Source organism: Nestor notabilis, unplaced genomic scaffold (assembly GCF_000696875.1).
Source record: "Nestor notabilis isolate BGI_N333 unplaced genomic scaffold, ASM69687v1 scaffold4745, whole genome shotgun sequence".
NCBI classification, from domain to species: Eukaryota; Metazoa; Chordata; class Aves; order Psittaciformes; family Psittacidae; genus Nestor; species Nestor notabilis.
Window position 1 is genome coordinate 268 of NW_009928673.1, and position 27616 is coordinate 27883.

The 27616-nt window shown below is 37.0% G+C and overlaps 1 protein-coding gene across 1 annotated transcript in view; it reads right to left on the reverse strand.

Moving 5' to 3' along the window:
* Nucleotides 1-354: 354 nt before the first annotated feature.
* LOC104401423 (LIM domain-binding protein 3-like) overlaps nucleotides 355-27616 on the reverse strand; it is a gene marked incomplete at both ends in the record, with an annotated part of 66840 nt that continues 39578 nt past the window's right edge. The window contains 5 exons of the mRNA XM_010014614.1: nucleotides 355-402; nucleotides 5523-5630; nucleotides 7266-7430; nucleotides 11662-11868; nucleotides 14013-14048. Of these exons, the coding sequence (XP_010012916.1) occupies nucleotides 355-402; nucleotides 5523-5630; nucleotides 7266-7430; nucleotides 11662-11868; nucleotides 14013-14048 (564 nt within the window). The remainder of the gene's footprint in view (nucleotides 403-5522; nucleotides 5631-7265; nucleotides 7431-11661; nucleotides 11869-14012; nucleotides 14049-27616) is intronic.

Sequence of the window (27616 nt, forward strand, 5' to 3'; positions counted from 1 at the left end):
AAAAAGGAAGAAAAGGAAAAAAGAAAAAGGAAAAAAACAAGAAAAGAAAGAAGGAAAAGAATAAAAAGATGTCCTGAGGATCAAAGATGCTTTAATGAAAACGGAAGCAATGGAGCAATGGCACCTTGAAAAGCAGTGAAAGCACCCTTACTGAATTCATCTGTAGCAGCCAATGGCATGTGACAGGCAGCAAATTAAATACCGGCTCTGAAAACTATTAGTTGTCAGAAAAAGAGTAAATATTTCTAAGCAGATCATTTTTATGTTAACACTTCACTAGATGCCTACTAGCAGCAGTAAACTGGTTTGTTAAGTGCTTTTAAGGTAGAGTAGCTGCACAAAACATTTTTATACCTCTTCTTTGACTGGTAGTTGATGGAGGTGGAAGAATGCCGGTTGAAACTAAAATGAGACAAAAGTTGTATTTGAAAAAATATACAAAAGAAAATTGGGATATCCTGTCCTACAGTAAATCTCTTTATGACTAAGAGGTGCTCTTAAGTGCTAAAGTAAACAACATGTACATATTTATAATCACATAAGATCGGTATTACTCTACAAATTACATTTTGCTTGCTTATCTTGCTTAAGCTAGGAATCATAGTGAAACCTGAATAATGGTAACATAAATAAATGAGGTGGCTGTACTGCTGCATAAGTCACTCTCATCCAGTTTTGCTCATTCTTTAGTCATGGAATTTTAATTCAACCACTGGATTGTTTGCTTTGACATTCACCATTTGTTTGTATTAGTACAGAAGAAGTATGAGTTTCTTTTTGTCAGCATCGTAAACTAAAGTTGCATGAAATCTTAAAAGAAAACCTTGAATGTACTGAAGTCCAAAGATCACCTAAGTTTCCCAGCTTATGAAGCAACTAGGACAACCCCACAGAAAGGACAGACTGAAGATGGTTGCAGCAACAAGATCAAGCCATCACAGTAAACTTCTCCTTTGCTGTACCATTCTACTCTTCATTTACTCAGAGAGTCTTAGGGAAACGGAGTGGGTTTTTTTTTTCTTGGGGAAACAGCATCATTTCAGAACATGAATGATTCTTTTCTATAAATACAGAAAGAACTTAAAAGCCTGCATAATGTATGATATGAGAAACGAGGATTCAGTATGAACACAGCTCTGGTCTAAACGCAGAGCAGAGCAGGGCTACATGGCATCAATCATATCCCACAGGAGCACAGCCCACATTTGCCAGAATTACCAGAAGCCTATCATATATATCAGTTATTTTCACAGCTTCTGAAGAAGAGGTTTTCTTCCCTTTATCACAGACACACTGCTTGGATTAAAATCCTAGGATCACAAAAGCTACACCTTCCCTTTAGAACCATAATTGTAACTTTCCATCGTTTCTCCTGGTTTTGTATTCCCAGAGTGCTGTCTCACTGGTTACTCTGCTTTTATCTTCCAAATGGAAGAACCAGTTGCATAAAGAGCTTCATAATGTATTTAAAACACTCTGGCTATGCTTTCCTCTTTCTAAGTAAGATTGCAAGTGAAAAAGTAAGATAACATTGCAGATTTAAAAGTAAGTGTAACATCGTCAGTTAAGGATTAATGACTTAGTTCAATCATTCCTTTTTATGAACATTATACAGGTTTTACTCATGTTAGATGTTATGCATACAGCCTTGCTCACAAAGGCAAAATCAGTATAGAACTGGATCTACCAAAGTTTAAAATCAGATTTAAATAGTTAAGGACAGTGACCAAGAAATCCTCCCGCATTTTCTTGGTGGACCTTTTTAAGGTATCTAGAAGGGAAAACCAAAACAAAGCAAAACCAAAACCAAACCAACAAATACTGAAACAATGGGGGTAGAATCTAAGCCTCATTCTATCTGAGCATGTTTTACAGGATGGGGATACTGTTGTAAATAAGGTCACCCATATTTTATTTTGAAATAAATCATATGACATGCTGTAATGCTCCAGCGGTATATGTCAAGCTGAAACTGGATTTTTAAGTCTGCATGTTGGCATGCTAGTATATTGTTTGATTTCCAAATGAAAACTATTAAATGCTCAAAAATTTGAATTACAAATTAATTTAGAAACTCGTTTTAGTCCCTTATGTTTGAATACAGTAGCTATAATACACGACAGTTTTAAAAACAAACATGGAAGTAGTGCTCAAAAATAAAGAACCTATTTCAGCTACAACACAGCCCTCCAAAAAAACACACAAACACATGGACTTTACTGCTTTACCCAATTATCAGGGAACGCATTCTTTGCAGGTCTGACAAGTTTCTGATTTGCCTTCATGTCCCAAGGTTTGCTGAATTACTGAACTTCCAAGAGAGACATCAGCTAAGACAATAACATTTGCCAGCTGAAAACAGCTTGAAGCGTATGTTAGCATGATAAGCTGTGTCATCCATTGGCAAGTAAGATTTTAGGGCAGTAGCATATAAAGCTGATGTGCTGTAGATCTTACATCTTTGACTTAAATTATTGCCAGGTATGAGCAATAGGTTTTAGTAGTCTTATTAAGGCACTGCTTTCTGAAATGGACAGTTGTTTTCCACAGGTTCACAGAATTCTGAGGTTGGACGAGACCTCAGGAGGTCTCTCACCTCTATTCCTGCTCAAAGCAAGTCTGGCTCTGAGGTCAGCCCATGTTGCTTAGTATTTTACCCAGTGGTGTCTTGAAAACCTTCAAGAATGGAGTCACTGTCTCCCCAGACAACCTGCTTCCTCTCAAAGGGGTGGGAAAGGGTAATGCAGTTCATGCCCATAATGCAAGAGATAAAAGACATTTGATTTGGAAGTGAATTTTAATATCTCAAGGTGATCTTTTTATCCTCATTACTGACTGAAGATGTGATTCACACTGATGAGTTCATATTGATAAATAACTATGAATGAATTTCTAGTGTCAAGGCTTCACACTGCTTCCCTTCTCCCCATTAAAAGAATGTAAAATTAAAGTGAAATGGATAAAGGCTCAATCAAGAAGTAGTATTACATTAGCTCTAAGATAGCCATGCAAGTAGTGTCAGCAAATAATGGCTATCTTTACACTAATTTATGAGCTGTTTATATATAAACTATACATAATTGTTGCTTGACTGTCATTTCCAAGACAGCAATGAAAACAAAGGTCACTTATGGAAGAGCAGATTTATCCCAAAAGATAACAACAGATACCTGCATCTACTTCTAATACCAAAAGCTATGCCTGCAGTTGTCAATCTGTCCTAAGTAACTCTTACATTCTCTATATATATTCTAACAAAGCTACCATACTTCAATATGAAGAATGCCTATGCTGGGATTCAGAAGGTCTATCCACAGCTTTGGGATTAATACAAATGAATTATGAGCTTCTTAAATGCATAGCCTTCAGTTAAAAAAAAAAAGTATGCACAATTTTGTGAAAATACACTTTCTGCCTACATGGGCAGCCTTATTTTAAAGATTTTCTATGATGATAAACTGCCTCTGAAATGTTTCTAAGAGATCTACCTTTTTTTTTTTTCATTACTCTGATTTAAAAGCTCATGACACTGATTCATATATTAATACTGGTTTCTGAAGTTTTTAGATGACTCCAGGTAGGGTCTTATAACTCAATAGTCCTATTTCAGAATGTCTCCTCCTGACTAGCAGCATTCTCAGTGTTCAAATCTATGTTTTTCTTCACCCAGTCAGACAGCTTCACAGAATAATAAAATCTAAAAAAACCAACCAAAACCGAAACCTGAAATGAAACTATTTCTTAAAACTGGAAAATTTGTAGTTTTGACATTTTGAAAGTGTGATGTGTTCTTTAGCCATTCTCTTACATCCTCCCATTCAAGATACTCAGAAATTATCAGTGAGTAGAAGGATGTTTTTTTACTCAAGCCTTTCTAATCTTGGATGTGCAATAAATCTGACTAAGCTTTTACCAGTGGAGTCCTAAAACTGATAGATGCAATGCATCTGTGATTTTATCTTTCTGCATTCCGCCAAAATTGTTCTTTAAAAGGAAGTCTTATATTATCTGATTGTTTTTCTTGAAGGAGAAAAACTAGGACCCTGTGTGACAGCAATGCTAATCGCATATACTGCAGAAAAAAAAAAAAGTATTACATGCCGAACTACTACGACATGCAGGATTCAGAGTGCTATTATTAGCTATGACATGTAATTCTCACTGAAGACAGCAGAATACCAAGTTAATCTCTTATGCAGGTATGTGAAAATACACCTCTCAGAGCAAGAGAGGTGTATGGGTCCTAATATACAGACTGATAAAACATGAATAGATGTCCTCGCTGGCCACAGTAGTCACCAAGGCTTCAATTTAATTTCATCTTCTCACTGACGGATACACTGCAGTCCTCAACTGAGAGATACCCTAAAACTGAGTCTTTTCTATAGCTCAGAAGAAATAAATGGTTTTACACGCCAGCGTTTAATCAAGCTCAAATATGCACAGTTACTGTTGTTCAGGAAACAAGGTACTTTCCCTCGTTGTAAGAGACTCTTAATGGTCTCCTGCAACAACCATGTAGAACCCTCTTCTCACAGAGATATGTGATCATTCCAACTGGCTAAAAGAGATTTGTTACTAAAACAAATGGTGGATGAGCTAGTACTGGTGACATTTATGAGCTTAATCATAGCACAGGTGTGAGTATTGAGTACTCCTCCAAGTAACAAGCAATAGGACAAGAGGAAACAGCCTTAAGTTGCACCAGACGAGGTTTAGATTGAATATTAGGAAAAATTTCCTCACTGAGAAAGATCCTTCTTCACTCTTGAGAAAGACCATTATACTTCTTGTTGTATAGCCTTGGAAGGTATCCCTGCCCATGGCAGAGGAGTTGGAACCAGGTAAATCTTAAGGTCCCTTCCAACCCAAACCATTCTATGATTCCTTTTCATATAAAAATAAGAGAGACATGGATAATTATAATCTCAAATGTGTTGCTGATTCAGTTTTTCATTATTTCTGAAGATTGTGTTCAAATATATGAACTGCTATATGTACTGCTTTCTCCTCTGTTAGTCTTGACAAGGTGTTAATGAAAGCAATGAAAAGGCTTAGCGGTGAAGCAGTACAGCAGCATTCTCTCTTTCTAGTGATAGATGCTACCTTTCCCTATCAGTAGTCTGTCGTTAGCCATGATGAAAAGCATCATAAAAGAAGGTCTGTGATTCCTGTGACCCTGTTTTCACCAAGAAAAAAAAAAAAGTCTGTCATTCTCACCAGTGTCACTAGACAAATATTTTCATTTTAAGACAGCAAAACCAGCACAAACCAACCAAATGAAATACCTTTGTTCCAAAAGGATATTTTGGTCACATATCCTAAAATCTAAAACTTAGGTGTTTCCTAGCTCAGTTTTAACATGAAAGGTAAGCAAGAAGGCTCTTCATTTAAACACGTCATGCTTTTCAGTGGTCCCTGCCTAGCCAATCTCTTAAGAAGGTGAAAACCTTATATCACAGAGTAATACACAATAAAAACAAATTAAGTTAAAAGAAAAATAAGAGAGCTTTCAGATATACCTATACTGAGATGAGATAGCAGATGAAATAGTGGAAGCTGCTAATGACGTGTTCTTGGACCCATGATAAGGCTTAGGCTGTGAGAGAGAGCTGGGGGCTGCAGGCACTCTGCAGAAGACACAGTAAAAGCATGAAAGCATGTACAAAATAATTTAAGAGGGGCAAAGATAGTGACATCAGAATCAAGCTTTGTTGGAGTTCAGATAGAGGAGGACTGCTGCATAGTTACCAGGAACAGGTTTTCTGTAGCATACATCTGCAGACTTACAGTATAGCACAATCAAGCACATTCCTACAGAACACAAGACAAAATGCACGTTATGTAAAAATCTTAAAACCAGAGTCTATTGATTGCTCAGAATGACAGTACTTCAGGACAGGACTTTTGTAAATGACGCATGTTTTGATCTGCAAAATCTGAAGATGTTTGAGTCTGAATTCAATCTAGACTTTTTAATATGAAAGCAGTAGCAGACAAAAGATTCTCCTATTTAAAACACAAGCCATTGGCATGATTAGTTTAGTAGAGACATTTACTTCTGAAGCATATGTTAGACAATCCATTTTCTTCATTTTATAGTTTCAACTGAGGGATAAAAATTATTTGAAACCATATCATTAATTCACATGAAAGTGCCTTACAGCACAGTCTAAAGTATGGAATAATACCTTATTCAAACCTCCTTTGCTGGCTGGATGATTCACTTTCTTGCACTGAAATAAAAACACTGGAGTCTGGTAGGTCACAGTTAGGTAGAACTGACTGAAGTGAGAAACTAGTTTGTATACATAAGTAATTTCAGTCAACTGGCAAAAATTAAAGAAGAAGTAGAGCTGAGAGAACATTTCCAATTGCATTCACACAAACTGAAGATATGACAGACTGCATCTCAGATCTCAATTATTTAAAATAGTTTACATTCCTAGAAGTGTGTTTTTCCTTGGATTCTTAAAGCATGCTAAAATATACATCTTTTAGGAACATTGTCCTGGATTCAGGACACATGTTTAAACCATGACAAACATTCATGTAGCAAAAAACCCTTTTACTGTCTCCAAAATTACTGTAACATAAGTGACAGCAATGTAAATCCCATGCATTTCTTCACAGACTGTCTTGACTGCTTTTAATATATAAGTCCCACTGCACAACAAGTGTTCTGAATGCACACCTCTTTGGAACTCACTCACTTTAGCTCTAGGGCTAAGTTTCTTATTGGAGAAGAGAGCAATCTAATAGAAATTACTTAATACCTTACAGAGCAGTAAGTCTGTGGTTTTATTGACATCTTGCTCATTGTCTGCCATGTTTTGCTGACATCTGCTATGATATGGTAAGCTGAATCACATGAGGAAGTAACATTTTCTGATTTTGCATTTCATGCCATACTGCAGAAACACTATTAAAAGAATCCTCATTCACTGTTACTATTATGAGGAGCTGTTTTAGTTTTATTACAAGTGATGAAAAAATAGTTCTAGTTTTAACCCTTCCCTTGCTCTCTGAAAATATAAGTTGTATTGCAGACTTAAAGTTACATTTTTAGGGCAGTTTTATTTTTGCAAAGTTTTTGTAAAGTGAACAACATGCTTCAAATTAAGAAAACACACTAAAAGATATAAAAGCATATAAAATAGATTACAGCTTTTACATACTACATTCTTAAATTAAGAATGTGTATGCAGCATTTCCAGAGCCATACAGGGATGTATTTGCAAAAGGACAAAGCAAGGAAGCATTACCTTTGGAAGGAGGATGAGAAAGACTCTTGCACTACTGAGGTGGTTGCTGGTGGCATCATGAGACTGGCTGTATTTTGAGCAGCAGTAGCAGGCTGATGGGCTGAAGCATGTGGTGCAGGAGCAGAGGCAGAACTGGTAGACACCGGAGCATGCTCAACAGGGGTACTAATTAGAGTTAAATTAAATAAAACAAGAAGCATCTTAAAAGGTGCATATTTAAACGTAAAGCATAAACCCTACTATGTTTGAACCTGCAAACATAGTAGCAGGCTGTGTTACCGAGGGGAAAGCACAACTATGCAAAGAAAGAAAAAAAAGGGCATTTGTTAGGCCTTCTCAGATGTGCAGTTGAGACTGTAATGCAGTTTTGGTGCTGCCCGACTGAAATTTATCTCAGGTGTTGCACAGTACTTAAGTCCTGCTCCTACTGAAGCCAGTGGTAGGAAACGTGGCATGCATACTTAAATGGTTGCAAAGAGCCTGTCACAAATTCTGAGCTCAGGCAAATTTCATCCATTTTTTACTCCTGGAGCTGAAGTTTATGTTAGGAGTAAACATTTGAATTAGATAAAGAAAAGCAGTTTAAAGGGTACTATCACAGTCCTGTATCAGCACTTTTCCTGCAAGTTCTGGTAGTCTGGAAATCCAATCAACACAGTTTTGTGTTGAGTTTAGTCAGTTTTGTGCAATACAAGTAGCAGAAAGATGTTTAAAACGAGTTCATCTCTGACCTAGGTTCACCTTACATTACATTGGACAACCCATCAAACAATAAGATGCCTTTTTATACATAGAACAGTATGCAAATGGTGAAGATGTGGCATAAAATTTTACTATGCCAGTTTTAAAATCACTTGGGTGAAGAGCATGAGCTGCTATTCTTGTGGTGCTCCTGTGCTATTGTGGCACAGATAGAGAAATATTACTGTTTAATTATTTTTTCTCTTTATTTGATTGCAAAATAGATTGATTACTTAATAATAAAAATCATGGGGTCATTCTACCTACTGAACTACCAGTGTCTTTCATCACCTCCTATCAGAGTACCCAGTGCTTATTGGCATATTTCAGCCTTAGAGCCTCACTCAAATTTGAAAGAATTACTCATCTCTTAGAGACAGACAAATGGTGCACAGTTATCCATTAGAGAGTTTTGCAAGATAGCTTAGTCAAAGCCATCCACTGCCAAGAAATGCACCAATCTTTTGGGAGATTCAGTTTACTGTCTTCCACTAGCTCTTACATCAAATGAAAAAATAATCATTAAGTGGACTTACAAGAATCAAGTTCTTTGATAACTGATTCAATAAAATTATTATCAGCAAAAGAACAATAATATGTACCTTCATTTTTCACTTGTCAATAAACCTAATAAATATCACTAGGTCATTTAAAATTAAAAGGGGAGTGGAAAAGATAAAAATGACAAACAAGAAAAGACAAAAGCTTGATTTTGTGTTTAGGCAGATTTTACTGTGGATTTTTTAAATTATTATCCATAGAACAAATAAGCCACTGAAAAATAACTAACTGCAATTTGATTTTTCAGATTATTGTACTATTTTGAGGCACAGCCCTCAGTGGCAATATAAGCATGTGCCCCCCAGGCATGAGGGACATTTTTCTTGATGCCATATTATTGTGCTGTAGATTAATCTTCCTTAATAGTTATCCTAATCTTTTTTTTTTTTTTTCCTAAACCCGGGGCATTACTGTACATGACATAGTTGTCTTGTCCACAAGCTGTGGTATAAGAACATACCGGATGTATTTTTACTTCTTTTGTCCTCACTTGTAAGTATATTGCCACGTCTCTGAATTCTTACAAACGACTCCTTTGCGACCATTGATGGTGATGGAATTTGGCAATTCTCTTGTGAAGTGTACAAAGAATACCCAAAATATGCCTTCCTGAGCACATTACATATCAAATAACAGAAGAAAGCTCAGAGTTCCATGACTGTTTTTCAGCCAAACCTTAGCCCTTGAACATTCTTTCTCTCAGCTTTTTTCCTATGTGGATTTGCCATTGTGCAAATATTTTCTCTGTCTTTCAGCCATTCTATCTAATATTTTCTTTGGCTTCTCTCAGAAGCACTGATTCAAGAAGTTATACTCCTCAGGACCTAGAATGAGTGCTTGGTAATTCAGAATTCATGACACCCCTTGTTCTTCAAGGGACTGTCCCATTTCTCCTGTTCTCCTCCTTTCCTCCACTTTCTTGTATGGTTTAGTAGTCTAAATGATGGTCTTTAATTTCAACGGAGTATTTTACTGTTTGATTAGCTGAAATGGAAGCATGGTTGTTATGCCTACCAATTTCAAAGCTGAATGCAACCCATGACAAAAGCAGAAAAGAAGTTATTTTCTTCCTTATGAGTTTCATCTTCTATTATATACGTAACAAGTGAGTTCCTGAAAATACTCATCCTGTTTACAATTCTGGTTTTCAAATCATTACACCAAAAGTTTTGCAACAGTTTGTCCATCATTATATGCATCTGAAATTCAGATCAGTTCTTCCATCCTGACGCACTGGCATTATGATGCAAATTCTTCTGCTTAGCTAATACAGTATCAATCACATAGACTACGTAGCAGTGTAGCTGTATGTTATACATCACAGGTATGGATCACAGGCAAGTCTGTTACCGAGTTTTAATACTCACATTAAAAGGTGTTGAGTCAAAATTTATTACTTACATATCTTTGATTTGACAAACAGGAAACAACTGAAACTATGCTGCACATAAAAAAGGAACCTAATATATCTCCTAAGAACAAATACAAACTAGGATTTCACCTATTTTGTCTTTATTTTCACTGATGTAAAAGAGAATTTGCTACAGATTTCAAAAGAATAAAGACTTCATACCTTGAACAAAAGAAAACAGTAAAGTTACTTAATCATTGTAATGATCCCCAAAATGTTAAGCAAAACACATGCTATACTGAGTGATACATATTGAAAAAAAAAATATTTGTGGACGTGAACCTGTGTGGAAACAGATTTGAACTGGACAAACACATATAGATGAAATAGATGCAACTATACTGGAATACCTTATAAAATTTAAAAGAAATACAAACAAACTTTATCCTGCATGCTGTTTGTAATAGTTCTTTTATGTGATTAAAGTATTAGAGGCTTGATCACCTTCCTGCGAGGTAGAATACATCTGTTAACAGAACAAGGAATTGCAATAAGTATAAATGAAGTAGATGTAACCTTAAAAATCAGAGTGATCTGGTTATATAAAATATTTGCAGTTGGTAACTAGTTCTCTACTCAATTTTATAGAAAGAGCTGAGACTAACTTGACTGGTTTTAGTTTAACTACTATATATTGTAAATAATTTTATTTAGGTATTCAAATAAAATAATTTACTTTTTATTTCCTCAGATTGCCTCCCTTTTATCTTTTCAATCTGTTTGGGTTTTTTAGCCCTTCAGGTGCAGAAGAATTTAAGAACTGATAAATGTAAATGCTACTTTATAAGATAGTTCATTTATTATAATAGCGTCATTTTTACATACGTTACAGAGGTTTGTGGCTTTTTGTTAATACAGTTATTCTGTACACTTTCAATCTTTATAGTTTTTTGTATTTTAAGGAAAATGAAAGGAAATGGATGTTCTCAAACATCTCCATATTTGTGGTAACAGATAAACATAAAATGCACAATGTGAGTAAGTTAGGTGGATGAAAACAAACACATCTCTCTTCTCAGATGATTTTCACTCAAGAAAAGGAACGCAGATCAGTAGAGGTTAAGTGAATAATAATGGTTAACAACCATAATGAGAAACCACAGCAACAAATGCACTCAAACATTTTTTAAAAGTGAGTGCAGATTAACTTCTTGCCTTCAATAGTCCTAAATTCTGAGACTTTCTGTCCAAATAACAATCAAGTGGATTATTAAAGCAGCACTTGGTCTCCTCTATGTAATGCATGAAGTTTTGTTCTGAATACTCCAACAGATCTCTTGTAAAGAATTCAAAATAGAATGAGCAAAAATAAAAATGAAGAGGCAAAAATTATCTCTTACTGTGGCATTTGTAGAAAAAAATGTGTTTAGAGAAAGACATCGCATGGAAGAGCTTTGCATATGAATATAGGGATGTTTATAGAAATACAGTGAACTTCTTCAGCTGCTATTTCTCTGCAGAAGGTACTTAATGAATGTTGTCTCTATATTGCAGGTGCAATCCTTAACATTGCCACGTAAAACATAAAGCCCACATGAACCAGAAGTTGCTGGAATTTGTAGAACTTCATCATCTGCCTTTTAGGCAATGGGCATTTCCATTTGAAGGAGTTAGAGGTTGTTATTACAAACCACTCCAAAGCTCCAAACCAGGTCAGTTATGCAGTTACACGTCACAGTGTACCTTTGATTACTGGATGAAGTAAGAGGGACTTTCTGGCCAGTAGTGGTGAAACTGACCTCCCTCTGACTTGTACCCGCTCCAAGCCTCACAGACCCCTTGGAGGCCACTGGCTTAGCATTGACAGTGTTGGCATCCATGGTGCATGATTTAGGAGGATGCCAAATACTTGAGGTCACATACTGTGGCGCATGCGTGGTACCTGTAGGCCTGAGTAACAAAGATTACAAGGGGATTTGTAAATGAGGTATTTCCTAGGTAATTGCAGGTATTTGAGGGAGAGACAGAATTCCAGCCGCAGAAGAGGCTGGTAATTTAGCAGAGAAAGGTTTGTTTGATTAGTTTTCAGAGATACATGTGCTTACTGTCCACCATACCAAATACAGCATCATTTTAGAATGCTAATGTCTGGCCCTTTGGGACAGCAGTTATTATTTTTATGGAGTAAAGCCTTCAGAAAAAAATTAAAAAATAACAAAAGCGCTGAACCTCATAATTGAAAAGTCAAGTTAAGTCTAGGTTTAGTAATGAAGACTTTATTTCTCTGTCTTCTCTGTTTCCTGGAAGAAGATTTATATCTATAAATACCCAGTGTCCTCTTTTTGTATCCTCAAAGTCCTTAATACCATAGGAGATCATCATGATATTGCAGATGAAGTCATGACAAATATTGATAGTTGGGGCCCCCAGCTATCAACAGAACACAGGCCTGTTGGATCAAGTCCAGAGGAGGGCTATAGAGATGCTCAGAGGGCTTCATACACCTCTTGTATGAAGACAGGCTGAGAGAGTTGGGCTTGTTCAGCCTGGAGAAGGCTCTGGGTAGACCTTAGAGCAGCCTTTCAGTATCTAAAGGGGACCTATAACAAAGCTGGAGAGGGACTTATTACAAAGGCCTAAAGTGACAGGACAAGGGGTAATGGCTTTAAACTGAAGGAGGGGAGATTCAGATTTGACATTAGGAAGAAACTCTTCCCTGTGAGGATGCTGAGACACTGGCACAGGTTGCCCAGAGAAGCTGTGGCTGCCCCATCCCTGGCAGTGTTCAAGGACAGGTTGGACAGGGCTGCAAGCAACCTGGTCTAGTGGAAGGTGTCCCTCTCCATGGCAGGGGGGTTGGAACTAGGTGATCTTTAAGGTTCCTTCCAACCTTTTTATGATGATTCTATGAAAGGCTTTAAGATTTAAAAAGTACCTTTTGTAAAATCTGTAAACTGTATTGGTAGGAATATCAAAATAAAACACATAGCAGAGCTATGATGATAATGGTGGTGGAGAAAAGCTATGGTATGACAAACCTTGCAAGATTAAGACATTGTGGTATGACATGAACACCTGTCATACATTAGAAATTGTTCCTGATAAAATAAAGGAAAAGAAAATATTTCAGTTAAGCAGCTGCATATCATGTAGATGACTTTGCTCAAATGAAATTGCTGGTGGAATACTAACATATTAATTGTTCAATTTAATTTATATACAGATATTACACAGGAATCAAGGGCTTTATTTTAGTCATTTGACATAATTTAAAAATAAAACTATGTTTTCCCTACTGTTCCAAGTGCCAGTTGCCATTGCTTCTGTCATTAGTAATGCTAATGCTTGCACTTGGATTTTAACTGTATGCAACCTTTGTTCAAATCTGAGCTGTCTTGTAAAAAAACCAAAAATAGAAAGGCAGGAATCAACAAGACAGGAAAGCAGTGATACAGAATTGTTTTCATAACAAACTAGAAAGAGGCATTTCTTTGCTCCATTAAACAGTTACTCAGATTCACTCAAGAAGTATCTGTGTTTTACTACTTGTGTGTTTTAGTATATGAACTAATAAAAACAAATACGTTTCTATATGTAACTGCAAAATGCGCTGAGATTCTTTGGGAGAAAGCAACTTTGAAATGAAAGAACTTACAGAGATACTATGTTTTGAACCTCATGACCCATTGAGGATCCATCAAGATAGTCAAGAATCTGATATATAAATGTTCTTAAAATACCAAAAGGATAATCTTATTTATGTTTTAAAAACACCTTGAACAATCTAGACAAAGTTTACAATGGAAATTGTTCTTACAACTCCATCACAAACTGACAATATTTCAAGGACATCTGATAAAAGCTTCTTATTTTTCAGATTTGTAAGTTCTCAGAAACATGATCCCCACCTGCTCCATCTCACAGAGCTTTTTGAAGGAAAAAGGTGCCTAGCAGAACCACTTAGTTGAAACCTCTACATTCATCATCTGCTCAAACAGTGTACAAACCTCATGTTTTTGAGGTAAGAATATTATTTAGAAAGCAGAGGTAAACTTTAAATAGCAGGTAAGCCAAACGCACACATCAAAAATTACCTGTTTTCTGATGCTGCAGCAACATTTTCCTTGTCTCTGTGAAAGGAGGGGATACAATATGAATAAAGTAAATGCAATTGCCAGTGGTGGCAAAAAAAGAAACCAAACCAAAACCCGGGGAGAAAGAAGATGGATTGAGGAGAAATGTTTGGTTGCAGAAAGCATCCTAGAGTGGTTGCTCATAAATATAGTCGTGAGAAACCTCTTCAGCTCTCCAAGTGAAACCCATCAAAATAGGCAAGTTTACTGTATGCTGCTTCTCAGTTGCAAACAATTTTGTTTCAGTATTAAAGGAAGGAAAATTAACAGTCACAAATTAGACATTGTATGTATGTACGTATATAATTTCAGGCATGGTTTTGACTTTAGTAAGTTACTCCTTAAAAGAAAATATTCCCGCAGAACAAAGTCTGATGCCATCTCCAAGCGGTAAAAATAATCAGATTTGGGCAGTCCTCAAGAATCCAACATTTTGAAGTGATAAAGCAGTTAAATGGTTAGCAAAGACTCATACAAGAAGGATTATATATGTCTGGCATCACTTAAAAATTCTCTGCCCTACCCAATTAACTGCTAGTTTTCTCAATCTAAATCAGATTAGAAACAAATGAAATCATTCCTTCTTTGAGGTGAGCAGTAAGTCAGCCCCAGTTTCAGTGAAAGAGAATTATTAGGTTGTTACTCTATAAACACACATACAAGCTTACAAAAATAACTGATCAGTTTAAGTGAAAATGATGGTGGATCTGTAAGAAGTTGAGACATAGGAGTCTAAGACTTTTCATAAAGACTAAAGGATTTTGTCTTTATGAAAATACCTAAGTTTGAAATCCTATTAAGTAATTGAGATAGTCTCAATATTTAGCAATTTAGTGGGTTGTTGCATCCTTTCCCATTTAAAAGATTGTGCTGGAATTTCAAGACATTTAAAGTTGAAATACATGAAATGAGAACAGTCTTAACTGGGATCTAGAATCACAAAACACAAAGCAAATTTACCCAACTGTACCTTCTTTCTGAAGTCTTTTGAAAATAGGGATACATGTATTTATTTATGCCGATTTGTTGGGTTCCAGTTATTATCTTACATTAAGTTTGGAAAGCTATTCTTAATATTTTCCACATTATTAGTAATATTTAACATATTTTTCTGTGTTTATGTATGCACACATACATATCTATGTACAGTCACATACTATTTCCTTGGCTTAGCTCCAATAAAGTTATAAAAACCAGTCTAGGTCTAGTTTATATCAGCAAAGGTTTGGGCATAGGTGTTCTCTACTAATTTTTAAAAGCTCTAACTCGAATGTAACCCCTAAATTATATGACTTGAAGCCAGATTTTCAAACCCAGCAGTAGATTTAGAATGACCCTCAGATGCAGCTGGCTGACTATGAATGTTATTATGGTAAGAATGGAAGAACCTGTCCTGAAAGTAAATACCCTAATAAGATCAATTGGTTCACCACTCTAAAGCAATGAGAAACCAAACACTATCTTTAAGGTAACCAAGCCATGAGTTCACTTGAACACCAGGTATCGGAAAGCCAGGGTGAAACAAGGCAGAAGACAGATTAAAAACTGTGCACGTGTAAGGAGGAAGTGTTAGAACATCAAGAGTCACAATCATGCGACAATGTTAAAACACAGTCATTGCCTGAAAAAGAATAAGGCCTTGGTTATTTCCAGTGTTACCAAATACTCTATGAGAAATTACAGTCAAGACCAAGAGGCAGGCAGTTGCGGGTCAGGCAGAAGCAGCATTAGGCCTCTGTTGTTACTATTAATCTGATCCAAACTTTTCTGCCCAACTAGCTGTGGCTATACTGAAGAATGCAAAAAAAAAGTCACTTGTCTTTGAAGTCAGTATTTCACAAAAGCTTTTTGCCTGAGCATACAAGCACAGGATAATGCTGAATGATGATGGCAGGGGAGTTGTGATGGCTAAAAAGAGGGAGAGAAGTATAGTAAACATACTTCCACAGAATAAAGCAAAAGAAAGGCAGAGAGTAAAGGGAAAGATGGGTTCACAGGTCCGCAACACTTCTGCATGGTTTTGCTTCCACAAACTACTTCTCAGTCAAGAGGAGTAATTCCCATTTGGCTAACAGTGAGAAAGGCTCACGATCAGATGTGTCTCTTGTTGGCAACACCTGCATTTTGTGGAACAGACTATTGAATTTCCAGCCTTAACGATCAAATGGTTTTTTGCTAACTAAATGCAGAATTCATTTCACTTTTGAGTCAAATACATCTATGTGTATTTGACTAAAAAGGCTCAGCGAAGTCAATACCTTCACAACATGAAAGAATTTGGCTCAAAATATCATGAGGAGTTTGAATCTCTGGCTACACAGGCTGCTTAGAGACCTGAGAGTAATGGACAGCAGCTTTGAGCCACCTGGGAGAGGTTTAAATTTGTTTTATTTATTTTTTGTCTGCAGCCCTTTTAGACACCAGCTGAAATGGCTTTTGATAGAAGGGCCTTAGTCAATGACTTCTGAGAACAATGCAGCTCCCACAGATTTTATTAAATATTGGACATATGCCTTAAGTTTTCTGTATGAAATATACTGTCTTCCCAGTTACACAGTATGTAATTGAATTACTAAATGGCAGTATATACTTTAATAATTAAATGTTTCCTTCTCATAAAAATATGTTACATTATATGGTCTTAAAGACAGAGTTAATAAAATAACAGGAAGAATTGTAATAGTTTGAGTAATGAAATGCAAAATTCATCTGCAAGCCAAGCTTGTGTGTGTGACAGGATCCTAGAGAGAGCCTGAAGAAACTTGGTGGAGCTTGTGTACCTTCCATCTACCTTTTCCTTAGAGAATGACAGATCTAGACTTTCTCTCTCTTGAATAGCTCCTTTCTGATCCATTAAAATATTGTAGACAGAGAATCGTTTAATCTGTAATGAAGATCTGATGACATAAGTAACATTAGGCATCCTGAGAGACCACATGGTAGAACCTTACTTGCCTTTTTTTGAAGAGGAAATAGTTATTAAGATTTAGAGATTATTAGGGTCTATATCTATTGAAATTAAAAAATCTGTTTTTCTAGTAGTATATTGTGGATTTGCAGGACTTGTCCTCATTACAATAGCTTTCATCCTAATATGTACTTATATTTACATAAACACGTTTGCCTACATAAACTTGCCTACAAATGAAATTTCCTTTTGAGAAGTAGGAGTCACAAAATACTATAAAAAGAATTCTTATAGGGTGTCTGGGAGTAAAGTTGCGTGAAAGCTATTTCCTAATTTCCTTCCAAACATTTTTGTCTCAAAGGCACAAGATACTGACACTACTGGAAGCTGGACACTGAGCTAGATTAACTGCTGTTCTGATCCAGTGAGGCTATTCCTACCTTTCTGTGTTTGCAGCTGAGAATTTTTCCATGGTCAGATGAATATAAAACTATTAAGACTGTTTGTTGTGGGTTTTTTTTCCTCCATCCAAGCTATATTTTTACCTTAACAAAGACACCGTAAGACACACAAAGATATCACAGGCAGTTAACTGGAAAGGACAGACGACAACTATCATGCTGGTTTAGTTAAAACTTTAGCTTGGCATCAGAAAAAAGGGGTAGAAAAGCTAGTCTCTCTTTTTCAGCCACTGTAGTTAAGAATGTGAGCAGCCCACGCCAAAACAATTGCAATATATCCTACGAGTATGCCTCCATCCAAAACGGGGAAATACATTTCTCCCAGAAGGCAGCCTGGTTTGTGCACACAGTGCCACAGAATAGGAAAAGCATTATCATATATTCAGGGGAAGAAAAAACAACCAGCAACTTATTTTCTACATGTAGTATGAAACTCAATCAAAGCAGCTCACTAAAATCAAAGCAAATACCTTCTCTGGAAGCATTTTAGTGGCATCTGCTGGTATGCTGTTTTATTTAACAGTTTAATAACAAATGCATAAATGCAGCTGGAAATACAGCAGCATCAGTGTCGGGGAAAGTTAACTTTTCCACGATTTACACAGTGATATTTCGTATGCAACTGTATGTCCTCCAATTTATCTTATTGGCAAACACATCACTTTAGTAAGATCAAAACTGCACAAAGACTGCAAAAGGTGGAGCAATTTGAGCTGGGATATATTTCGGATAATTATTCCCTATCTTGGCCTTAAGTGTGCAATTGGACTTATCCAAATGGTTCCCTGTAGCTTTTGATAGCCCCACTGTAAAAGTGCAGGTATGTGCCACTGGGCACCTTAATGCAGGATCAGGACTTTCCATTTTTATTTGTGACCATTAGAGAAAAACCTAATGCATGACACATGTAGGTACTGTACACAAGGAAGTTATTCCCCTTTCACTGAAGTGTTCTTTCTCATCGGGACTTCACTTTTCTCCAGGGAAGCTGAGCGAAGAACAAGTATCCATAGATCTCAATTTCAGCTGGTAGTTTTTTTAGAGCTACTTTTTAATCTGTGCACATCGATAAGAATGTTCATACTTTCTCTACATGGTATTATCCTAAGTTTGAAGCTGCATCTGAAATACAGCAATGTGTCTTTTCTATTCAGTTCCTGAACCAAGTGTTACGAATTAGAGCAGTTGTCATTATTTCAGAACATGGATTATATTTCATTTCTGAAATTCTCTTAAGGATGTTCTTACCTTCCCTCTCTCATTTGTTATCATACAACATTCTGGTTCAACTATAACAAATAGGTAGGTGGAAATGAACTATTAGGAAGCTATTAGTATTTAGGGTAATTTTACTGACATTAATGCAATTGAGAAGCAGAGTAAAAGGAAGCAGTGCCAGTGTCACGCTATTTGCCAGTTCTCCAGCTCACCCTAAACAAAGCTCTGTGAGCCAGTCTGATGATCCACAGACCACAGCTGAGTACCTCTGCGCTACACATGCCTGCTGGAAAGCCTGCTACGTGCAAGAACTGCTATTTCCTTGTTAGACAGAAGGCAGTGCAAGGGAGTAGTCAGACAGAAAGGTGGCACTGTACACTGGTATATTGGTTAGCCATCTACGTGAGTGGAAGGATACATATCTGAATCTTAAAGGTTGCACAGTAGGAATAAAAGCGAAGTTAATTTTTGTCTGTGCAAAAGCTCAGCGGTAGACAGGAACATGCAGAAAACTGAGATGATAAAGACAAAATGTTAAATATAGGCCAGCACTCTCAACCTTCCCTCCTCCTCCCTGCCCACCCAATTGAATCTTGAGCTTTAACAAGCTCTGTTAGCTTATGCACTACTTTCTCTATGAACTATTTTGAGAAAACCTTCCCAGCATTTGCTGATTTTATTTGGAGGCCTCACTCTCTTAATTTTAAGTGAGTTCATTCAAGTGGATACACCATGTCACGGTCACCATCTTTGATCAGTTGGTTCTACAGAGAACTGGCTTGAAAACAAGGAATTTATGATCTCTAAATTAATTTTTCCCACAGAACTTCCAGGAGTATTTTGGGGAAGAAAGACATTATAGTTGATCAATTTTCCCTTCTGGTTTCACCCAGAATTCCACAGAGACAATTGACTTGTTTCACTATTGCTACATTTTTGTCACTTTTTAGGTGCTGAAAGGTAAGTGAAGATCAGAATATAGTAAACTGATGTGCTTATTATCATTTACTGCAGCTACATTCCTTAAATGAGAAAGCTACCTATAGAGGTCTGCATTATTTCAGGAGCTGTTGTGGAAAAATAAGGTATCTCTATCAAAATGATTTTGGAGATTGGGCAGGTCAGCAATGCTCATCATTGGAAATTCTGGCAAACAAAGGAAGGGGATCAAGGTGCCTCAGCTTATCTTGGTGGTGTCAGATGGCTTTGATAAGCAGCAGTAGAACAAAGAATGTTACTGTGCCTGAGAGCAAATTTTAGCCAATTAAATTTCATGTAAAATTAAATTAAATTTCAGAAAGCTGTTGATCAAAGGCTGATAGAAGAAATTAATTATCTGGTACTACCACATACCATACCAAAATTCTAGCATTTGAACTTTTCAAACTAAACTTTGTGCACGTATCTGTGTATTTTCTCATACATGTGATGATAGTCCCAGTCACTGAAACTGTGACAAAATCAACCCAGTCCCTGGGGAACCTGAGTGCTCAAGTGAAAAATTGGTGCCACCTCCTCTGCCCCTGAAGAAGGCTTCACACAGCTCTGTGATATGCAAGAGTTGAACTTTTTGTAAGTGATAAAGTAGTCCCTAAAATACGTGTTCCTTGATACTGATGACACACTCCACATAGTTGTGCATAATGAGAGTGAAACTGCAATGAAGAGCAAGCGACCTCTGCATTTGTTACATAGCAAAACCTTACTCTCCTTCCCATGCAGGCAGGCGTGAAAAGAGGGAAGCAAGGGAAGGAGCCACAGTACCATTCTCCTTTTGTTTTTTTATCATGCACAAAAGGAAGAGGTCAAGTTCTCATGCCTGCTTTCCTAAAGTCACACTCTAGCCACGTCCCATCAGCACACACTGCATGCAGTCAGTATTCCTGTGGCAAACTAAGCGCCATTGTTGGTGAGGAGAAGGTTATTTGAGTAGAATACAAGGCAGCAGTATTCACGAGACAGGTTAGTTTATATCAAACAGTCCTATACCACAGCAGAAAATGAGCATTTCCCTGTGTCATAACCAGACAAGCAGATTTACCTTTTGGTTTTGATTTCCTACTGGCATCAGCTTTGCTGTATCTTCATTAAATGCTTATAACACTATGCTTTACTGGCAATATTGGGAAGGGCAGGGAATTAATATCACTATCCACATCCTGCATTTTGCTTTAATTTTGGCATGGAGGCTATTTAGAAGACAATATCGTCACCAACCATTGTTCTCTGCTCAGCAGAACAGTCACGGTTCAAATTATATTCAGCATGGGACAGATACACCTGCCTATCATCAGTGCTATTTGGAAGGATTACACGACTCATCCAGTCTTCAGTCAGGAACCTATTTTAAGCCTCAATGTCATTAACTGAGACTAATTTTCCTAGGTGAAGCAGCAGGCTTTTACAAATGGCCAAGAAATACTGCAGGATGGGGTTGGTTAATCAGAAGCAACATAGAGTGAGATAAGCCTAGACATATTAAGAACAGGGCATAATGAGGCCACGCTTGGCCTTTTGCTAGAACAAAGCCAGTGGTTTCTTAAAACTGTTCATGATTTCTTATCAGGCCTATGTCTGTTACAGTCTCTAGCAACGAGGTGTAGTAGAATGAGAAATCCAGCCCGATTTCCCCACCTTACAGAAAAAGTCTGCCTCCTACTCAGGAGGGAAAAACAAGACCTCTTCATAGTTATATAAAGAAAGACCTGCAACATTCATTTACTGGGCTTGAAGATTGCCATCACAACAGAAAGGCAGATTTTTGAGGAGTTAGGGAATTATTAGTCTAAATATGAACAAGAAACTGGATAGAAAAATTTGCCTGACAGTTTAATTAACAAAGCCCATCACTTGGGAGGTTTTCTAAGAGGGACTGGACCAAGCAGTAGAAATACACTGTAGTAAACAATCTTGCCGTAGGGACTGATAACAGCACCTTCACAAAAGGTCTTTATCATTGCATAAGTTCCTAAAGTTACCAAATATTGAGAACTTTTAAATTTTTTAATTACTTTTTTCCCTTTAATTATGTATAGAATTGAAATTTTACAGGCTTGAAGCATGTTTAGATTCTATTTTGTGTGCTCCAGGAGAAAGGATTACAACTATTAATCTATCTGATTACATGGTTTATATGTGCTGAATTTTTATGATTAAATCCATCTGAAACAGAGCTAAGGGGAAGGGGTTCCTTAACTATGTCTTCATTAACTTCATATCTGATCAAACTATGCTTTTCTGATTATTAAAAAATAACTTTAAAAATAACATTAAGTGTAAACATTGAGATATAATCTAGACATTTTATTTACCATTATAATACATGTACTGGGACTATTTGAAACAAATAAGTGTCTGTATTATGTTCATAAAATATTAAGGATTCATAATTCCTGTTTATGTGAAAATACTATTAATACTTATTCAGAAAACCATTTCATTTGATTGAAAACTAGAACTGGAAGGTTTTTACTTAGGTACATTTGATGTTTATGAAAAAAAAGTTAACTGCCTGTTGATAATGTTAAATTCAATCTGAATTTCCCATATAGAAATAAAAGTCACCCACTCTGAATCAAAGTTTGATCTTTGCAACATTCAGGAAAAGTTGAAATGTTGCTCTTATTTCATGCAGTTATGCTGATTTTCCACAGGCACTACTAAGATGGTGTGATCAGAATCTGTGTTCCCATAAGGAAAATACAAATGGATGTTGTACACCAAATGGCATGCTTATGGAATTGCTATGGTAATTGTCCAAGAAAATTGAAATGCATTTTAAAAGGAACTAGTGCTCGTTTACTCTTAAATAATACACAAAAAAATACTGTTTTTTAAGTATGATAGCTAGATTATTTTTGTTTAAACACTCCAATATTTTGTTGGTTCATACCCAATTCTCCATGAACAGTAGCTTTTTCTTCCTCTACATAAAGCAGAAAAAAAAATGGGAGTTGGAATGAACTTTGTTCTTATATGGACTGCTGGTATGAATTGCAGATGTTTGGAAGCAGCAAAAAGTGCAAAAGATTCAATCTAATCTCAGGCACTAATCTCTCTGATCAGAATCACTGCTGCCAAATATAGGTACCTAATTTGGAGTTTATAGAAGTTAATGAAAAAATAAAATATTGAGGGCTGTAGGCAGGGCTGCAACAGAGTCACCCTTTCATTGCAGAGAGCAGCCTTTTATCACAAGAAACTTTTGCTTCAATCAGTGCTAAGGACTCCTAAAGCAGATTGTTGAGGGCTTAACATCAAGTGTTTATGTGGAAACCACAAACAGTTTAATTGAGTTGCATTAGTTTCATTTAATGGTCAGAGCATAAACTAGAAAGGGGGAGTGACACTGCTCTTGGTGTACTTCAAACAGAAAATAGAAAAACCTGGGGGCCTTTAGTATAGGTTTGACGTATCTTGTCTGACGCAGCTTAAAAGCAAAGTGTTGTAATGTTGAAACGGAGAGAACCCATTCTAAGCACCAGCAATGTCTCTACTGCCTTCACCATAGGCACAAATTAATAATCATTGCCAGACAATGGGTATTATTTGAATAGAAATACTAAATAATATTATCAATAGGTTGTCATCTAACATGTATTTACTATGCTTTGTTCTCATTCACATGTAATACAGTATTTGTTCATTTCTCTTGTTGTTCTTTCAACTGCAACAGGTTTATTCTAATTCAGAGAACTTAAAAGTCAGTAATAATTATAGATAATAGGAGAAATCTTTTTGACCAGATTTTCTATTGAAAGAGGGAGAACTTTTCCTTCCACAATAATCAGTTGAAGCAGTTACTGTTTTGAAACAGAATAAAGTACTCTGTAAAACAGGCACATAATTATTTTAGTTTTAAAACCTTTTATTTCAGAGAAAGCATGCTGCTATATACAGAAAAAAATGTGGGTCGAAGCAAAAGTGATACAGAGTGGGCAACATAATCCTTTAAAACTTACATATTCCTTAAAACTTGCAGATGCTTTTACAAACTTGAGTGCACCAGTAGTACTATATGTTCTTCTCCTAAATCACCTCAAGCAAAATGTCATTTCCTCACAGATGCTGAGCAAACACAGCTATCTCTAGCTTTCATATAATGATGAATTCAGGTTTCCAACAGAAAACTTAGAGCAATGGTTTCAGCAAATGACTTCTACGAGTATAATATATTGAAGAAATATCACTTCATGTTGCTAATATCTTATTTCAAACAGCATCATTCAACTATGCAAACTAGGTTGTACATTTAGCAAAGTCTAGGCAAGGCTCAGTCAGTTTTCCTTTTTATCTTTCTTCCTCCTACTTAATTATCTTTACAGCCGTAAAACTCAGTAATGTCTCATTCCTCTTCCTCCTAACAAAATACCGTCAATAACTTCCCTCCCATTTTCTTCTAGAACTAAAGTCAAGAGACTACAACAGGGATGTTCTCCTGTATACTGAAGTTACATTTTATATAGTAAAGGACAAAAGCTAATCTACTTTATAATGAAGAACATGAACCAGGTTGTATCATTATTTTTTACTTTCGGTGACAGCGAATGGATAACAGGCTAACAATAGGAATCTACAGAAGACAGGCACTCAGAAGAATGGCCCTAGCAGTACTTCCTCTGTGTGCGACACTCTTAGGCTCTAACTCAGGACAGCGGTCAATTTTCTACTGTAATTCTCTGTCTCATGTATTTGGCTGCTAAACGTGGGCTTTTAACTTTTAACATTAAGGATTTGCGCTGATAGGCCGTGATGCCAGTTGCGCAATTTGGCAAAGCGTGGGCTGTTACGTTCCGTTTCAAACCTTTCCCTGTGGCATGAAGAAAGGGAGAGAGAGAGAGAAAGACAGAGAGAGAGACACACACACACACAGAGAAGAAGAAAGGAGGGAGAAAGAAAGGGGTTAGGGACCATGGCTACCACTCCCCTGCCTTATAACTAGGGCAATAGCAATTTATTTGGATTTTTAATTCAGCTTTCGAATCGGCACAAAGAAGGCTGTGCGATCCTCTCTGGACCATGTACAAGAGGTCCTGTGCTTGTTCATTTCTGAGAAGTAACTTGATGCAACTTCATATTCTTTGACTTGTGCTTGGTGTTACAGGGCTGCTTTTGCTAGAAACGCAGTGTAATCCCATTGTTTTCCTGCCAGCGGATTCTCTCAGCTTTTTCCTTCCTCCCCCCAGCTGAGCAGACAGTGAAAGTTAACCCCACACGAGAGCAAAATGAATGCAGCTATTTTCCATTCTGTAATACCTAGGGCAGCCTATATATATATCTTGCTATCCTTCCTGGAAGGACCACCAGCCACCGGTTTCAGTGGTATTATTCTATAGCTTTTCTCAGTATAATGCAAGTGAGTACATATGCAAGTGTTCACATTTGCATAAGTATTTCTGGTCATTTGTGTTGAAAAGCAGAACAACATGGGATTTTCAAAGCACAGTCCTGTGAAGCATTGGCCACCTCCTGTGAATACCCCTAGCTACTTCTGCTTGCAAGCTGGGGTGCTCAAGCAAGTTGTAAGCAATGTTCAGCACCTCTCAGGATTTTATCTTTTCTAGATGTTCTATAGTTTAAATTCCGGTTTTGGTTTTTGGTTTTTTGTGGGTTTTTTTAATATAAACAGGAAGAGGAGGCTGTGGGATGCGAGCACGGTCAAGGAGAAGTATATCAAACAGAATGGAAAATAAAATGTTCTGGTTATTTGCAAAATGTCATTGATTCACTGCAAACAAGGTAATTTTCCTCTCATTATTTACACCCAAAATGCAAGACAATTGTGTTAATGCAGCAGAACTTGAGAGTGAAACCAGCCAAACAGAAATGAACAGACTGGGCTGCTTTTACTCCTCAGGCTGAAGAAAGCACAAAACAATACACAGAGTAAATGCCAATAAATTCACTGATATTTCTAAATTTTCTGTTCCTAATAACACAGTGTCATGCAAGTAACACTCCTGAAGGAGTCCTGATATATGACTTCTCAAGCAATCTTTCATGCTTTTAAGTAATCCAAAGATAGAATGTATTCCTAGCTGAAATGCTGAAACTTCATGATGGCATTTTTGCAAGTTACACTGGAGCATACTAGCTGCAGTGAGTCTTACGTGGAATTTAAGAATTCCCTTACTGCTTGCTTTAAAGACATACCCCTCCATTCAAGGAAAAGGTATTCAGAAACATCTGTTTGGCTTGAAATGGATACCATCTTTCCGGAAAATATTCCGTAACAATCATCACAACAGCAATGGAAAGTTTTCATAGCAAGTTATAATCTTACATGTGCCTTCAGAATAGCAGTAGCATGAGCAAAGGAGAATCATGCAGTGCACTCATTAACTGAAAGGAATATTCTGCCACCTGAAAATTCCCGAGCTTTATGGGTTCTGTTCAAGAGCATACATCCTGAAGTTAGAAGCAGCAATCCTGAAGTGACTATTTTTATGTAAAACAGTTCCACCAAAACTAAGCTACATGGGGTTTTTTCTTAATTGCCCCCCTCCCCCGCCATCATTTGTAAGAAACCCGATCACCATTCATGCAGTTCTTATGGATTACACTGAAGAGCTGACACAGAGAGACAACAGCAAGCACCAGAGAGAGATCGCTCACAGCACGCCCTGAGACCAGAATTCCCCACCCTGTGAAATGCCTGGCAGTTTAAGTTTTGGAACATGAAGGATTTTTCCAGAATGCCAGCAAGCATGGGATTAATGCATGCTGAATCTGGCAAGACTCAGGTTCCATAGTTCCACGGAAACCTTTTGGTTTTGGGAGGCCAGGAAGCCTTCCAGGTGATCCCAAACTGTGGGCATGAAGGAAGGCATGGTTGTACAGGCTGCCTAGAGTAGATACTGAAAAGGATTTTCTACTCCATTTTGTACTGGAAGAGTGGAGTTAAAGTACAGATTCTAAGCATCTGACACAGGTCCTTCCATCCTTTACAGAACCAGAAGTGGCAGGGGCCTTGCCAAAAGATTAAACAGAAGCAGGGTCCAGTATGCCAGAGAGAGTGGTATATGATGGATGCATGCATAACCACGGCTGTTGCTACAAGATCTGTAGTGGAGGATGTGCAATGTTTGAGGTAGGTATGAGGCCACCAAGATGAGGCAAGCATTACCAGGTAGGAAGGAGACCCCATTTCATTCCTTGCACCAGAGCTCATGCCATTTGCACTGCATAACTACCTAGTATATATTCCCTTCTGCCTCTTCTACTGGTGAATGCCCTCTTTGGGTAATGCAGCTGTGCCTAGCTATAACCATAACTATTCTTGTTGAAAAAAGGGTAAGACAGTGATACCTCAAGACTGTAAAAAATGTGTGAAGCACAGTGGATATAGTCATGTACTTTCAGTTACACTGAACAGAATGTGCAATTTACACATGTTGATGGGTTACTAGAAAATTATTGTCACCACAATCTGATACCATGTTAAGTTCCCAATATCTATTATTTTCCAAAGTCACAGACTGCAGCTAGAAGGATTATTTCTTTAAAACAACAGACTACTCTCAGACATATATAGGGTCTGTTAAGTTCAGCATAATGTTTCAAATCCCATCATAATAAGGATTTGGATGTGTGCTATTACATGAAAACAGATAATGCACAATATGTTTAATCAGAATTAAGCTTGCACATTTGAGGGAAGAAATAAATCCCTGAGGGATGTAATACCAAGCCTGATGTTCAGGCACCTAGCCATGAACTTCAGTGAACTGCAATGGAAGGTTTACAGCAAACACAAACTGAAAGTATACTTTTATTTTCATAGGGAAAGATGACAGACATCTTTCTCACTGATTCAACATTTGTAACTTGCACTGAGATCAAAAGCTCACAACCTTTATAGAAGCCACATGGCTGTTAAAAAAAAAGAAAAATTAGAAAAAGGAGTAAGTGGATTGAGTAACAAACACATCACAAACCCAGCCGGAGGCTCAGAGTAGCTAACGTGATACAGGGATTTG